Source organism: Mus caroli, unplaced genomic scaffold (genome assembly GCF_978045245.1).
Source record: "Mus caroli unplaced genomic scaffold, Mus_caroli_1 scaffold_1, whole genome shotgun sequence".
In the NCBI taxonomy this organism is placed as follows: domain Eukaryota; kingdom Metazoa; phylum Chordata; class Mammalia; order Rodentia; family Muridae; genus Mus; species Mus caroli.
This window is the reverse complement of record NW_028227256.1, coordinates 135,711,476-135,728,982: the sequence shown is the minus strand read 5'-3', so window position 1 is coordinate 135,728,982 and position 17,507 is coordinate 135,711,476. Positions and strand designations below refer to the sequence as shown.

The following is a 17,507-nucleotide window of genomic DNA, read 5'->3' as shown; positions in this document are numbered from 1 at the left end:
GGATTTCTCTAACTGCTGCCACACTATCTATCAAGCACACTTCCTCCCCAACTTGTCTTTTTCCCTTAATAAACCCACTGCTTCCTGGTTCCCATTTCAAAGCCTGTTCAGTAGTAATTTCGGAACATTTTCTTTATGTACCATTTGGGTCCAGAGAAGGAACATTTCTTTTCATTCACTACAAAGTCCCTTGAATCTTCAAATCTGCCTTGTCCCCTCTCAAGCACTTAGAGTGCAATTAGAGGACTGTGGGATTCCCATGTAGATATGACAATCATGCAATTTGTCCTTATTTAAAAAAACAAAAACAAACAAAGAACAAAACAAAACAAAACAAAAAAAAAACTGAATGGAAGAATTACTGTTTGTCACCAGAAAGTACTGTATAGAAACTCTTTATTCAGATTTATTTTTGTCATTTTACTTTAGCAAACATGATTTTATTCTATATCTTGTTTCCTCTTTCTCTCCTCCACATTACACACATGTGTGTGCATATTATACACATGTATCACAGAGAGTTACATATAGTAATCACATAATGTAGCCTAAACACGCTATAAAATCCTTTCAAGAATTCAACTTTTTATGAACTAAAGTAGCAAGAACCATCTTTGCATTCCACAAGAACCCAGTGTGTGTTTTTCTTTATGGTAGTGACTGCAAACGCCAGACTTGCTTTAATTCCACCTAACACCAGCACACAGGAACTGGACATGACTGCTGACTGAGGAAGCTTGCTGCACTGACCCACTTGGAAAAAGATTTTTTTTTTTTTAGTTTGGATTTTTTTTTCTGGGAAAAAGGGTTATGTGCCCTGAATTTTTTCTGTTTATAAATGTACTAAATCATCGCAGAAGAGGATGTAGAAACAATGTAAAAGCCAGAGGAAATGGAGGAGACCAAATAGATAAGGCCTTCTAAATCAATGTGAGCGAAACTCAAATGAACTTACAAAGACAGAAGAAACATGCACAGGGTCTGCAAGGGTTGGCAAAAGGCCCTCTGGGCCTATTTTATATCTTCTAGTTTAGTGGGGTTCTGAACTCCTAAGTATATGAATAAGAAGGTCTCTGACTCTGGTACCCTCTCTTGTACTCTTTTCCTTCTGTCATTCTGTCTTACCCAACATTCACATCATAGTTTTTGTTTTATCTCATATTTTTTATATTTAAAATATAGGTCAAATAATCCCATTATACTGTTAATTAATATGCAAACTATATTTCTATATATCAGGTATAGTTTAAAAGAAAAACTGGGTGCCACTGAAGTGAATTTAATGTGCCATGCCCCCTCCTCTATTTCTCATAATGAGAGGGTGTGCATGAGGTATGTATGTGTGTGCACAAGTGTGTGCAGTGCATGAGTTTGTACAGGCTAAAGCAAACATCACATATAGTTTTCTATTGTTCTCCATCCTTAAAAGGTGTGTGTGGGGTCCCCTTCTACTTTTAGCTCACCATTTCAGTTAGAATGGCAGGCTTGTGAGTCACTTGGATCAGCCTGTCTCCTCCCCTTCTATGGTAGAGTAATAGGTGTGGCCATCACAGCCCAGCTTTTACATAGGTACTAGGAATCTCAAATCAGATCTTCATGCTTGTGCAAAAGCAACTCGTAGATCTTGAGCTGTCTCCCCAGTTCTGTTAAGAGTTTCTACTAAAATGATAAGCTTTGTTTCATTGATACCACTACAGAACCACAATTTGTAACTTTTAACATCTTCACACATAGTAACTGACATAAGAATTTTAACAAAGTCATCAAGATGAATCAGTAGAAGCTAGCCTCCAAGACTGAAAACCTGAGATCCACATCAAAGAAGGCATGAACTGATTCCCCCACGTTCCCTCTAACTTACACACACACACACACACACACACACACACACACACACACTGTGGCACACAGACATGCACATACAGGCACACAAAATGTAAATAGATTAATTTAAAAATGTTTTGATCAATTTACAAAGAAATCAATACTCTAATTAATAACCTATTTCTAGAAAAATTTGCCAAATGCCAAGTATTTCCTTTAACATAAAGCTCTTCCTTTGTTTTGGGGTGTTAACTATTTCAAATTAACTCCCAGAGTAAAAGATTGATTTGAGCTTATACTTGGAAGTCACAGTCCACTGAGAGAAGTCAGATCATAAAGTGATGCAGAGCCCATGGAAGAACACTGTTTACTGGCTTGCTCAGCTAGCTTTCTTTACAGCCCAGGACCTCCTACATAGGAATGGCACTGTCCTCAGGAGACTGAGTACTCCTACATTAACATGCCTACAAACCAGTCTGATAGAGGCAATCTCCAACTGAGACTCCATGGGGGAGGCTGTGAGGGGAATCGACAGCTGAAGCTTACTAGTAGACTAGGGAACTGTTTCTGCATTGGCAGATAAGATTACTCCCAGCCACGAAATCTATTTGCTAAAGAAGTACTGGCCACTGGCAGCAGTGACTGGTTTCAACAGAAAAAAGGAAACAGGAGCAAAGAGGACTAGAAGTAGAGCCAAGGGTGTTTCTGTAGTAATTCTTGATACTGTCTCAATGCAAATAAATGAATAATTTTAATGACAACAACAACCCCCATGACTAACTTGGAGATGCGTAAGGAACAAAAGACAGTGTCATTCTACCAAGAAAAACTCAGCCTTCTGAGTTTCTGGAGGAGGATGAAAATGAAGATGGATGGACAAGATGCCACATGTATCAAACAGTCTCAGGACCAGTTACAGGAACAAACACAGCAATTTCATTTATGGAGCACATGAAAATGGACAGTGAATACAAAACTAGTCTTATTGAGAGAGTGTCTTACATTTACCTCATACTAGACAAAGGCCAAAAGAATCCTAAGCCAGGTCAGCTCATATACTGAACAAGAATCAATATTGCAATATAAATAAACAGAACTAAAAAGAGTTCAAGGTGTATTGACACTTTTTCCTGAAGTCATTAACATTTAGATGAGCTTCTTTAAAAATTAACATCCTGTAACAGAAAACACATACACAAAACCCATCATTTAAAAAGCCAAAGTCTAGGGGTCTGGAGAGAAGGCTCAGGGGTTAAGAGCAGTGACTGCTCTTCCATCTGTAATGGGACCCAATGCCCTCTTCCGGTGTGTCTTAAGATAGCAACAGTATATTCACATACATAAAATAAATAAATAGTTAAAAAAACAACAACAACAATACAAAGTCTACATGTAAATTGGCCTCTCATGTGTAAAAACACAATTCTTAAGTTAAGAAATTGCAACTTAATAAAAAAGCTCAAGGATTTCACTGATACTTCAACATCAGCCTAGCAGTGAGTATAGGACGTGTTCAGGAGTAAGAAGGATGGGAGGAGCTGGAAAGTACAATGTTTTATCAGAGGGAACCTTGAAAACACACCTGGGCAAGAATGAAAGGCATGATTTCATGTATTCACTCAAATGTCCTTTTGTTAAAGCCTGCTGTGCATGACTACTGCCTGAAGAGACAGTCTCATGAGAGCAACCACATCTGATGAGAGGTCCACCACACAGTTCCTCGGGAAGCTGGGAATACATTTGGCCCAAGATCCAGCTATTCCACTCTTGGGAATATACCCAAAGGACACTCTGTCCTACTACAGAGACAATAGCTTAACCATATATGTGTGTGTGTGTGTGTGTGTGTGTGTGTGTGTGTGTGTGTGTGCGCGCGCGCGCACGCACGCTCTATTCATAGTAGGAAGAAAACTGTAAACAGCCTAAATGTTCATCAAGAGATAAATGGAAAGAAAATGCACATTTATACTATGGAATGTTGCTCGGATGTTTTTTAAAAAAATGAAATTATGAAACTCTAAAGTTCATTAGTGGGAATGATGAAATACTAGGAAAAAGCATAAAGATATATTTGGTTTTATAACAGTCATGCAGAAAGGGCAAAACGGCATGAAGGTTGAGAACACATTCTTTGAGAGTCAGACAGATTAGTTTAACTACACACTAGTTTTATGAGGATGAAAAGTTTGCCCGAGTTTCAAAAGATCTCTTTTTCAACTATCTACTTTAGACATCAACAACACTTATAACAAGTGCTAATTAAATCATTTTAAATTATCTGCTGGTAACAATGACTAACACAATATGCACTGTTACAGAGATGATACTGATAATATCTTATGCACATTGAGATGTTGGTGATCAATATATGTTACTAAAAGAAATGTCCATGGGAAATGATAGTTCCCTTAACTACGATAGTGGGCAGCTGGGAAAGAGACAGGGATCAGAGGAAAGGGAGCTGCAGAAGCAGGATCTGTGCCTCGCTGCTGGGGAAGATGCAGGAGTGGATGAGGTCATTGACCAAATCAGCCCTAAGTAGTAAGATACAATTATCAAAACAGATAAGGTCTCTTTGAAAATGTTGAGTTCGGTATCTATAGTCAGGTGCTTGACAGTTTATAACCAGAGGGCACACATCAAAAGAAAAATGCTGCCAAACTCCAACATAAAAAAAAAAAAAAAAAAAAAAAGAAGAAGAAGAAACCATACAAATACAGAAATCAAGTTATCTTCAGCAGCAGTTTGGCCAAAGACTGGAGAAGACAGACAGACAGACAGACAGACAAATGATAGATAGGTAGGTAGGTAGGTAGGTAGGTAGATAGATAGATAGTAGATAGACAGACAGATAGATCTTTTCTTAAACTTCATGTTTATAATCAATAGCACAAAATCAAGTCATCATTCTATATAAAACCTAATTGAGCTACCAGAAATCCTCCAAGATCAATGCTGTGGTGAGCAGCATTGTAGGAGCCAAGCTGGTAGAATCTGCATGGTAAATGAATGCACCACTAACAGGATGCCATGGCTGTCATATAAAACCTCCTGATGTATGAAGTGAAGGCCAACTGTGTGTTTTTAAAAGACAAAGGCTGCTAAGCTCAGCCAGAAAAGGGTGCACACTTCCCTGGAAAAAGAGGGAAACTCTGAGACAGGGGAAATAGAAGTTCTGGTAGTTTTTTTAAAGGCCTCTTCCTCCTCTTATTCCTCTTCCTTCCCCTCCTTTTCCTGCTCCTCCCCCTCCTCCTCCAGCACCAGCACCAGCACCAGCACCAGCACCAGCAGCACCCTGCACACATGCCTTCCTGCAAAGTGTTTCACAAGAACCTCATCCCAGCCATCTCCACACTTAGTCACACTCAGAAAGCTCTGATGGAAATGTCTGTTCAGAGGGGCAGCGTATATATGTACATAATACACTGGTAAGCAGTCATTATCCACAGTTTCAGGAACTTATTCAGAGTATAGGGATTTTAGGATAATGCAAAATTTAAAATTGTTCCTAGAAAACCTCTAAGAAAATTCCAGATACAAAGTTTACACTGTACTTCTCTGCTATCATCTTAAACCCAGGGCAAGAGCACTTCAATAATTTCCATCAGGAAGCAAACCTGGGTGCACTCTGTTCTCTCAACAACTGTTCAGTCTAAATCTCCAGAAAAGGACAGTGTGGTTGAAGTTTCAGTTAAATGAAGATGTCTCCACTAAAAGAAGAAAAATTAATATATCCAGTGTAGATAATGATGTTAAAATGCTCTGTACTCTCTTAGTCAAAGCCTTAAAAACTACTATTTAATAGCTGATTTTCTGATCACAAGATGTCTTTCTACATATGCCCTTGATAGAATTAATGAGAAGGTGAGAGAAAGCATATGCTTGTGTGCCTGGGGGCAGCAATAACAAAGGAGAACGTACACTTTATTAACACAATTCCAGCACTAACAGCATACCATTCACTCTAAATATTCCAGAAATAGTACACATCTATAATCAAATGTCTGTAAACGGTATGGGCACATCATTAAGAGGACGATACTTACCAACTATATGTTGGTCACAATAGTGCTAACATTTAGACATCTGCTTTCAAGAGATCCACTGCTTTTACCTGCTTCTACAAACCATAAACGTACACCCTAGTTAACATATTACTGACAGGATGATGAGAAAGAGCTCTTGTCAGATGCTGGCCAGCTGGGTGTTTGAGACAAAATGCACAGCCCCAGCTGACTAGTTAGAGGAAGTCTGGTGAGGAACAATTACAGAGGCATATGACAAGGCTTCACGCCTGACTGATTTGAGAACCCATGACATGGCTTTAAACAGCAGTCCTCCAGATCTACAGTCACAAAACAGCAATAAGTCAACTGATACAACTGTATAGTATCATGATTTATTCCTCTGCTTTGAATATATGAAACCATAAAATGATGTTGTGCTAGTCTGCTAGGATTCACTCTGACTTAAAACATTAGGCCTGCCTACAGCATGCATAAAATCAACAAGCTTGTTGAGACTTCCAGAAGCCATCCTGTGTACTGAACAATCTATACATCAAAGAACACAAGCAAAACTGGTGATGTCCTAACTCATTACACTTAAGCACGTAAAAATATAGTAATACTAACACTATACTACAGTTCTGCAAATGGGAAAGGGCTCATTAAAAGTTCTGAAACATAAAGAAATTGATAACTGGTTTACATAACTTAAAACTAATTATAAAGTTTATACCTTCATGAAAATGACAAATTATCTTAATTACAAACATCATATGAAGAAAATCATCTTCAAGTTACCTGATTTACTACTACCAGACACCGATGAAAATCCCCGGCACGTTTCGAGTAGGGCTGGCATCGATTTTATGTGAAAAGTATGATGAAAGAGTAATGGCCAAAGGAAAACAATCTCGCAAAGTAGCAATAAAATTATCAATGTTAAGGCACTTTAGTGTGTATTCATTCTTAATAGTAACTCAAATGCCAACTACAGATGTACAAAGTAATCAGGGGCTGTAAAACACAGCTTCATAAATTAATGTTGGGCATGAGGAAGTATCTATAGTATATGAAAATACAAAAACGTAAAAAAGTTTAGAACCAAGGCATCTATTCTACCTTTGTGTGTTTTAGTGATTTCATTAAACATCTAAAAAACAAACTAACTAATGTTCCTCTACTTTATGTTATAAGACCCTGACCTTCACTTTGCATGTAGTTTATAGCACTTGCATTTATTCAGACTGCATATGCAAAAAAACTGTCCAAGGTAGTAAAGCCCCTTCCCATGCATAAGAAGGGTGAAGACATTACAAAAGCAAATTAGAATTATGCTTATTTTATCAGCCCAAATGACCCAGAAATGAAAGCAAAAGAGAACTAAAACATGAGATGGAACCACGAGCTTTCATGGATTGCCATAAACGATTGATATGAGGCCCACCGTGAACACTGGAAATAATTCTGTTTAATAATAAGCTCTATTAAAATTTGCTTTTCAAAATAATAAGTCCAGAATACTAACAACCTTGCATTGATAATCACTGACCAGGTCTACCATGCAGACATAATCCGAATCACTTCCTATTGGTGTGTCTCCTTACTCTCAACAGCCAACCAAGCAGATCGAGATGGACGTTCTTCTCACTTCACATGTGAAGAAGCAAAGTCAAATAAAGGTTACCCCTCCATTAAGGGGGGCAATATATTAAAAACCAAGAAAGACAGCAGTCTTTTTCTAAAGCCTGGATTCAGATTTCCTCATGTGTTTTCCTAAACAGTCATTATATTTCACCCAAAGAGCTCACTCCCAGCTTGGTCCCCATCTGTTTAAGTTCTACCTCATTAGAGATGTAGTCTATCCACACACTCACTTTGTACAAAACACAAACCTACCACTCACCCCCAGCTTGGACATACTCATTTTATCTCTTATAACTTGGTACACATTCCACATGACACAACAGATCCTTTTTTGTTCAGCTGTTTAAGTATTGCATGCCAGTTTATATGAACACACAAACTGGCCTTGGTTGTCTTATTGCTGAATTTGGCTAGGACAGTGGCAGGCACAAAAATACTGTATGTATGAATTACTTCCTAAAACTACAAGGCAGCTCTTATAATAATCTTTGTCATCATGAGAATAGTTCCCATCAGAAATGTCTTTAGAATTTTAAAATTATGTGTGGAAAATGAGAAGCGAGAAGGGGAAGATCAAGAAGGAGCCCATGTGAGTAGCCAGCCCTGAATGGCCGAGTGAGAATCAGTCAGCCGGGTTCCTCAGCAACTCTCAGAGGAAGCACTAACTGGAGTCACTCTCTAGTACTTACAGCCTGATGCTGTCTCCTCATATCTACATATAACCTCCTCTACATACAATTATTTTCAATATGAGCATATTTTCAATTTAAAAGGTAATGATTCTAACAATATCACTCACCCTGCATCTGCAGCTTGCATGAGTTTGACTCTAGGGTGCAGGGGTAGCTCACACAAAGGATGACCACATGTTTTGTTTCAGACTTTGGATCCCCAATAGCTTTTAGGTTGGGGGTGGGGATTTAACTTCTTTGAAAATGCCTTGGTTTTTTGTTTTGCTTTTTTTTTTTTTAATTTAAAGGTATGTAAAGTTTGCCTGCATATCTGTGTGTACCATATTGATGTTACAAACCACTCTGAGCCACCATGTGGGTGCTGGCACCAAACCCAAATGCTCTGCAAGAAAAGCCAGTACTCTTAACCTCAACCACGGAGCCAACTCAAGCCAGCACAAGAAAATCCACACCTTGTTAAACATTAGCTTCATAAGCTGGAAGAATGTTAAAACCCTATGTAGTCTAAAAGTGCTACAATTTTCTAAAAGAAGAATTTTTTGTTTTGTTTCATACACACACACATATGCACACACATTATTGGTTTTTTTAATTTGCATTTCAAATGATATCCCCCTTTATCCCACTCCCCTTCCCCCCTGTTTCTATGAGGGAGCCCCCTACCTACCCACTCACTGCCACCTCACTGCCCTAGCATTCCCCTATGCTAGGGCATCAAGCCTCCACAGGACCAATGGCCTCCCCTCCTATTGATGCCAGATAAGGCAATCCTCTACTACTTATGCAACTGGAACCATGGGTCCCTCCATGTGTACTCTTTGGTTAGTAGTTTAGTCCCTTGGAGCTCTGAGGTTTCTGGTTGGTTGATATTGTTGTTCTTCCTATGGGGTTGCAAACCCATATGCCCAAAAGATGCTCCAACATATAACAAGGATACATGCTCCACTATGTTCATAACAACCTGATTTATAATAGAAGCTAGAAACAACCCAGATGTGCCTTAACAGAGGAATGGATACAGAAAATGTGGTACATTTAGACAATGGAGTACTATTCAGCTATTAAAAACAATGAATTCATGAAATTTCACAGGCAAATGGATGGATCTAGAAAATATCATCCTGAGTGAGGTAACCCAGTCTCAAAAGAACACACATGGTATGCACTCACTGATAAGTGGATATTAACCCAAAAGATCAGAATACCCAAGATATAATTCACAGACATATGAAGCTCAAGAAGAAAGAAGAGCAAATTGTAGATGCTTCAGTCCTACACTTAGAAGGGGAAACAAAATTACAGGAGGTGGAGGGAGGGACTTGGAAGGAAAAGAGGAAGGGGAGGGGAAAAGGTGGGGCACGATTAAGAGTGGGAGGAGATGGGAGAAGTACAGAGGGTCAGGAAATTGAATGGAGGTGTGGAGCAATGGGGGATGGAGAAATGGGGGTAGCCGCTAGAAAGTCCCAGATGCCAGGAAAGCAAGAGGCTCCCAGGACCCAATGGGGATGACATGAGCTGAATTTTATTTCTATTATAGAATAAAATATTGAAGGTAGTTTTATTTTGTATAAAAATAAATGTATGAAGAAACAAAATATTTAATGATGGTTTTTAATATATCACAGTTTATTCAAATACCTTTAATTATTTTACATATTTTGAATTCAAAACTACTCAAATTTTATGTTTAATGAAAAAATATGAACTGAAAATATGAACACTAGCAAAATACTTTTGAGTCCTCTTCTATCGCCTAAGAAAGCCCTTGTATTCTTGCCTTTCTCACAGTAATGAAGACCTTCCAGGAGAACATCAGACTGAGTGCCATAAAACCCGCGATTGATAAAAATGCTACTTTGACTTTTAAGTTATTATCAGCTTGAAGAGCTCCTCCAAACCAGAACTATTATAGGATCCCCTCCTAGGCCCTGCGAGGCGACAAAGATGAATCTGCTATTACCTGGTTAGGATAGCAGCTATTATCATGGCCCACAGTGTCATTCAAGTAGCTCCAATGGAAAAAGCTACAAGTGAATAATAAAATCTCATAATAGCTCTTAAGAGTTCTCTACATGATCAAGGCACTAAAATGAACTCCAGAGAGTTTAAAAGGGGGGGAAAAAAAACCACCTCTTCTCTTGATAAGGAAAAATAATTAACTTGACTTAATGCATCTGCGAAGCTTTCTTTAAATCAGACCTTTATACTTCAAGAGCCAGATAAAAACCATATATTAAAAATATGTAGATATTGTCTTTTAAGTACACAGAGCACAGTTCTAAATGTGCAGATGTGTTTAGGTCTCTTTGTGAAGCACTCAATATGTGTTAGTCAAAGGCACAAGTGTGAAGGACTTACAGTGCTTAATTTGCTCGAGGTAATAATGATGCGCCTCTCATGCAGCATGCTGGCGTACAATCGCAGCATGTTGTTCACATCCACGGCAACAAAGTACTCGGTCAGGTTTCTCTGCACGAGGGAGAAGAACTGTTTGAACTACCATACACATGGATACAAGGGAAAACATTTTATACATTTGCAGTCCTAAAGTACAAAAGATGGTATTATTAGAAGTGGCATTCATTAAAAATAATTAAATCTAATACTATCTGCTGACATAAGCACAGTACATTCTACTGTCATTTAAAACATTATCTACTCTATACAAGTATTTCTCAAAGGACGATCGCAGGACTCACACACATCCCAGTTTTCCTCCCCACACTGCAATCTCCCCAGCTCCAACTGAAACCTGATGAATTATCAGCTTTAGAGCATGTATCCGAGGGTCCCAGTTAAACCAACTACTCCTGGAGGTTCACATCTAAACAGAGGTCTGTGAAACTACTACACTGGAATTACTTTATCTCTACCATTCCCTCTCAGGTACCAAAGGTACCCAATGGAGAAGGTAGATTTATACGCAGGCCTTTGCTTCATTATTAAAGAAAATATGTAGGCTTTACATCGGAGCAGGCTTCCTTTTTACTACTGTAGTCAAATACAACTTTGTGATTGATTCCTCAAGTCAATACACCTGTTAGACTACACTTGTTAGACTACACCTGTTAGACTTCCACTACAAAACAAACAACAACAAAACAGAGATGAGCTACATTCTTAGGGTCTGTCTGAAGCAAATATTATAATGCACGGAATGTGTAGAGGATGGTGGGTAAAGAGCCAAAAGGCTGAAATGTTTTTGAGCAAGAACATAAGAGATCCATCTCTCAAACCTGTAAAAGGCAGAGATCTTACAAGACAAATTGGCAATCATGGCATCTCAAATAAATAAAAGCTTAAGGCTCAGTGAGTGGTGATCAGCTGCTGGGAGGAGGCTTGCTTTCTGTTTTCTCTGACGCTTCTTTCACCTTCTGACTCAACTCCATACACAACATTACCTTTGCAACCTACAACAGAACTACATTTTTTATCATCACAAAGACTGGCCATCCCTATGTGGAAAGGTATTGCCCTCAAAATACAGCACTGTGAATTTTATATTCTGTTTCCTCCAATAGGACAGTGGGAAAGTGTGCCAGTTATAGCATAAATATTTATTTTTTATATTTTATATTTTTTACAGCCGGGCGTGGTGGCGCACGCCTTTAATCCCAGCACTCGGGAGGCAGAGGCAGGCGGATTTCTGAGTTCGAGGCCAGCCTGGTCTACAAAGTGAGTGCCAGGACAGCCAGGGCTACACAGAGAAACCCTGTCTCGAAAAACCAAAAAAAAAAAAAAAAAAAAAAAAAAAATTTTATATTCTCAGTAACCAGGGTTTAATAGAATGCTTGCTTCTTTAAATATTTGAAAATAGTCTGGAAAGATGAAATTAGAGCTCTCGCCTAGCTTGGCAGGTAAGGCACTTGCTTTCAAGACTGACCTCAACAACTGGGACCCAGATGGTGGAAGGAGAGGGCTATACTCTTGTCATCTGACCTACCCAAAATTCACTCAGTTTCTCCCCTCCCCCGCCTCTCTCTCTCATAAGACAGACAGACAGACAGGCAGGCAGGCAGGCAGGCATATGTATGTGTATGTGTGTGTGTGTGTAAAAAATAGAAAATTTTAAAAAGTAAAATAGAAACTATGAACTGTTTGCTAGTGAATGTAGGAGGGGTAACTAGAGAGAAAGACAAGGAGAGTAAGTCTGTGAGACTTTCAAGTGACCAGATCATGGCTATCTGAGTCTGACCATAGTAAGCAGCCATGGCCCAGTGCTTATCAGGTACAAAGGGCAAGGATTCATTATTAGACCTGAGAGCTTGGACAGCCTATCCTGAGCCCACATTGTAAGATCAAGGTGATGCAAAGCCTTTTCATAGGGTTTATATGAAAACCCTTTCAATGGAATTCATAAGACTTATCTTTCTTGAAGTTTTAATTTGATAGTCTTGAATTGATACTAGAAAATTTATAATTGGGGGGTTTGGGAAATGGTAGAGTTGGTAAAATGCCTGCCACACAACCATGACGACCTGAGTTCAAATCCTCGGCATCTCCACAAACCTAAACCCAAAGGCTCCTAAGAAAGTAGCACTTTGGAGGTGAAGGCAGATGGGTTTCAGAAGGATTGGTGAGCAGCAGCTGTGGCCTCTATCACAAAACAAGGTGGAGGTAATAGAGGACATCAATGCTGACTTCTGACCTTACGCACCCACACACATTCTGCCTTCATTCACTACTCAATGTTTGAGAAAGCGAATGCTATAAATAGTTTGAAAATATATGAAAATAGCACTCACCTGAGGTAAATGCAAATAACTAATGGAAAACAGCACCCACCTGAGTCAATACCAGTGCCTGCATGACCCTTCCTGCTGACCTTCCTTTCATTTGATGGTTTATAACACATTTATTTTAATGTTCTAAGAAAAACTAAAGAGAGTCTTTCCCTTTCCCACAGTTATCAAACAACATGAAAAGATATCTATCACTTCTACTTATTTGTGAGTGCTCCTATTTGTATAAGTTTTGAGATGCACAAAGTATTTCCAATACAGCTACAATTAACAATGTAATAAGCATTATTTCTTACAATATCCTCAAGTCCAATAAAATGCCTCTGCATTAAATTAAAAGCAGGCCATCAACAACCAGGACACTAACGATTAAACCAAGTTACAAAGAGGAAGTCGAAAATTCAATGGGCCATTTAATAAGATGACTGCAAAGGGCAAAATTTTCCTGTTTTCATTCTTTCCCACTGGTAGAAGCCACGCCTTGACACTTCCTCACATTACAGACAGCCATGCTCAGGAGCTAAGTGTGTGTGCTTGTCCCTAAGCTGACCACCCTGGTCACAGACATTTGTAACAGAACAGTTTTAGAAGTAGAAAGCAGACACTTACACTCTCCGGTATCGTTGGGAGTCCAGTTATGTCAGGTGTGATGAAACAGGAGTGCTAGTTAGCAGAAATGAAGCACAGGAGGGAAAGATTACATTTCATGTTCTATACAATTTGAAATAAAAATAAGAAAAAAACATTGACTAGTGAAGGCTACAGACTACCATTCTGGACTTGTTAAATGGGGGGAAGAGTCTCAGATGACATGGCAGATCTAAAAAACTTTAAGGATTCAAAAGTGAGGCTCCCAAAATAGGAGCCTTTGAAATTGGCCAGAAGCAGAGTAAGAATCTCACAAGTATTAGCACAAAAAAGAATGTATTTCCAAAAGGTTTTATATATATATATATATATATATATATATATATATATGTATGTATGTATATCTAAAACATGTATTTTCAAAATATTATTTATGTAGACTGAAAAATAAAAGCAGGCTATTTGAAGAGTCTATAAAATATAATAGCTCCTAAGGTTTCTATGATGAACTATAGTAAATACATTTTGTAGCAAGTATACTCTTCAGAAAAGAACAATGAAGATAATCTTTCAATAACTGAAATTTTAAAATGTATTTGCTATCCAAAACTATGAACTTATGGATACACCAATAAATAAATATTCACTTCCAGAATAAACAAAACAATATCATCAATTATTTACATGAAAAGGATACTGAGTCTCTATACTCCACTAACCCAAAAAAACCATATTATCTATCCAAATCAAAGTGCAATCATCCAACCGCTCTATTTTCTGTTCATATTATGCTAAATGATTTGAATGCCTTAATTATATATGAATAATTTAATATTGTCTTATATCTAAAGATAGGGAGAGAAATGTTCAACAGTATTTTCAACAGAGCTGAACTAGTCAAAGGCTGTTTCACAGGGTCACAGTGCATAATTTTCCAGGGCAGAAGAACAGTATGAGATAAGCCACAAGATTATCTTGTAACAAGAAATAATTGTGACAGGAATGTCATGCAGTCAATAGACTTCAGCATACTACTGAAAAGAGAAAATGCAAGATTAGGTCCATTAAACACCTTTATTTGGCTGTGTTTTTCATATTATGTGCCTCAGAAAATTAGGTGAAAGAAAGTATAAACAGAAAACATATTCTAATTGATTATTGTTAATAGTTCGTTTCCATTTTCCAAAGACCCATAGTGAATCATAAAGGCATAGTGATCTCAGAAGAGTGATGATAGAAGTCAGCGCCCTGTTCACTCACCGGCATTAGTGAGGGGTCATCTTTCAGAACTTGCTCACTGGCAATAAATAGCTCTTGGTTCTTATGAAAGAAAAATGAGTATTTTACTCCAAAGGGGAAGCTTACACAAAAACATTCCTGTGTACTGAGGAAAACCCATGTTGCTATATTATCTACTAAGAGTATTTGAGTGACATTCATTATATAGGAAATTCTAAATTCTGACCTGCTAATTTATTCTAGAAATGTCCTGTGCAAAGTCTTGAACTGTGTGTAGAAAGGCAGTGAATATTTAATCAATCATTTTAAGTACTTTTTAAAAATCACTTATATATTAACTTTTCATAAAATCTTCAATATTCCACTGATCAATAATTACTTCTAAGAACTCCAGTAAAGATGCTGAAGAGCATCAGTTTTAACTGTGAGATAAAATCAGTCTCCAGGGCTAGTTCACAACAAGTACGCTATTCCTCGAGTCACTCATGGACAGGACTGGGTGCATAGTAATCTGCTATTGAAAGCAAAATAAGTTACTGAACTTCAGATGTATTTTACTAATAAATTAGATAACTGTAGCTTGAAAACAAGTACACAAGATTTGAAAAATGTTATATACTATTAATCCAAAAGCCTAACTGCTCATCAGGTATATAGAAAGGTGTTTAACATCACCAAGCATTAGAGACATGAAAAGCAAAACTGCAGTACTCTACTTCACTCCAGTCTGGCAAATACTCTAAAGCAGACAAAAAGGAGCAAGTGCTGAGGAAACTGTAAAGAGAACATTGATGCATAGTTGGTGGAAATGGAAATACACAAAACCACTATGGACAACAACACAGAGGCTTCTCCAAAGGGTCACACCAAAATGTCCTATTGATCCAGCAATCGACTCTTGAGTATGCACTCAAAAGACAGGACAGCAGTAAAGCTGCAGCCCAAGTTCAATGCAGGGAGAATGTACACCCTTGTTCAGAGAAGCTCTATTCACAATAGCCAAGAAATAAATCACCCTTAGCTTCCACCAGCAGACATACATTCTAAAGGTAATTTTATTTATACACATGTAGTAGCATGGCAGACTACTGTCAATTGTGGTAATATGGGAAAATTGGAGAATGTTTCATTAAATGAAATGAGACCAAAAAAAACCTTGATTTTATTCACATATTCAATCTAAAAATACTTAATAGAATCAGCAGGATATTACAACATAGCACATCAACAGGTACAGTTATTTTATTACAAAGAAAATAAGGGTCTGGAACACAGTTCAGTGGATAACATGGCCCTGAGTACCACACCAAAACCAAATTCAGTAACAGGCTTGAATAGAGTACAGTTTGTAAAGATTTATTTACATTTATATGATATGTGTTTGTATTTATGTACACATGTGAAGTTATCTATGGAGGCCAAAGATGGGCATCAGGTCACCTGGAACCAGAGTTAGATGCAACAATGAGCCACTGATTGGGTCCTGGATAAAGCTATCCTCTACAAGAATAGCAAGGGGAGAGTCACCTCTGAAGCTCCAGAGTCCATCTTCAATACTTATTAATCCTCTACAAGTGCTGCTTCTATTATTTAATTAAACACATACATGCTTCATCACTCTTTACAAAGAGTTTGGATTATATATAAAAACAATAGTTGAGAGATTGATATCTTCTTGTCATAACTTCGGGGCTCTTCTGCTGCCCTCACTTCTCCCATCCCTCTACTGCATTCTGACTAACTATGGTCTCTACATTATTTGGGTTTCAATGATTTGAGAATCTTGAGTTTCTCCTTACTTGATCTTTTCTCTAGTTCTCACATAATTTCTATTCTTTTTCATGATAGCCTGTCTGGGTGAGCAGATCTTAGCTTTTTCTTATATACTTCCAATAACCTATTTAGATAGAAACATCTATGCCTGCTGAAGACTTTCAGATTTGAGTTAAAAAAATATGTAGCAGAAAATGGCCTAGTCGGCCATCATTGGGAAGAGAGGCCCCTAGGTCTTGCAAACTTTATATGCCCCAGTACAGGGGAATGCCAGGGCCAAGAAGTAGGAGTGGGTGGATAAGGAAGCAGGGTGGGGTGGGGGGGGATAGGGAACTTTTGGGATAGCATTTGAAATATAAATAAAGAAAATATCTAATAAAAAATAAAAGATAAGAAAAAAGAAAAAAGAAGAGAAAAAACACTCCCCCCCCCCAAAAAAAAAAACAAATCCCGTCTCCTCGCTTTCCATTCCATCGTCCCCAGTGGAAATCAATTCTATCCACTTGGGCAGTTTGCAGCAAGTGAAAACACATGGAGCAAAGTCAGCAAAGGAGAGAACAAACATGGTCAAGTGTGTGATGAGGACTTCATAAGAGCAGGAACAGGGCAGGTTCTAGAGGCAGTCAGCCGACAAAGGGCTTTGCAGTGAATGGAAAGGATGGTGTTCACTTAAGGTGCTGACTAGAATGATAAGACAAGAGTGAGATAAAATAGTGAGACAGAAAAGAAAAAAAAAAAAAAAACTAAGTGCTAAGTAGGTGAACCTGAAAGTGGAAGGCAAAAGTTTAGAAATTTTCTATATAAAACAGGAAGTTACAGACTGGTATGTTGGGTATTTGGGAGGCTATGACAGAAGGACTAGAAACTGGATGCCAGCAAGACCAACATAGTGAGGCTCATAGCCACCATGCACTCATTACTCTGTCTCAAAATTATATATAAAGAAATTTAAGATTCTTAGTCATTTTAGTAGTGTTGAAAAGGGGTCCATCTCATGG

General features: G+C 38.1%; 1 protein-coding gene across 2 annotated transcripts in view; it reads right to left on the bottom strand.

Moving 5' to 3' along the window:
* Positions 1-17,507, bottom strand: part of Dennd1b (DENN domain containing 1B) — a 222,215-nt gene that overhangs the window by 95,557 nt on the left and 109,151 nt on the right. The window contains exons 8-10 of one of the 2 annotated variants that reach the window (XM_021163138.3): positions 14,758-14,817; positions 13,519-13,572; positions 10,526-10,636 (exon numbers count right to left, since the gene is read on the bottom strand). In XM_021163138.3, the coding sequence (XP_021018797.2) occupies positions 10,526-10,636; positions 13,519-13,572; positions 14,758-14,817 (225 nt within the window). The remainder of the gene's footprint in view (positions 1-10,525; positions 10,637-13,518; positions 13,573-14,757; positions 14,818-17,507) is intronic. The other variant, XM_021163128.3, reaches the window with a different exon arrangement.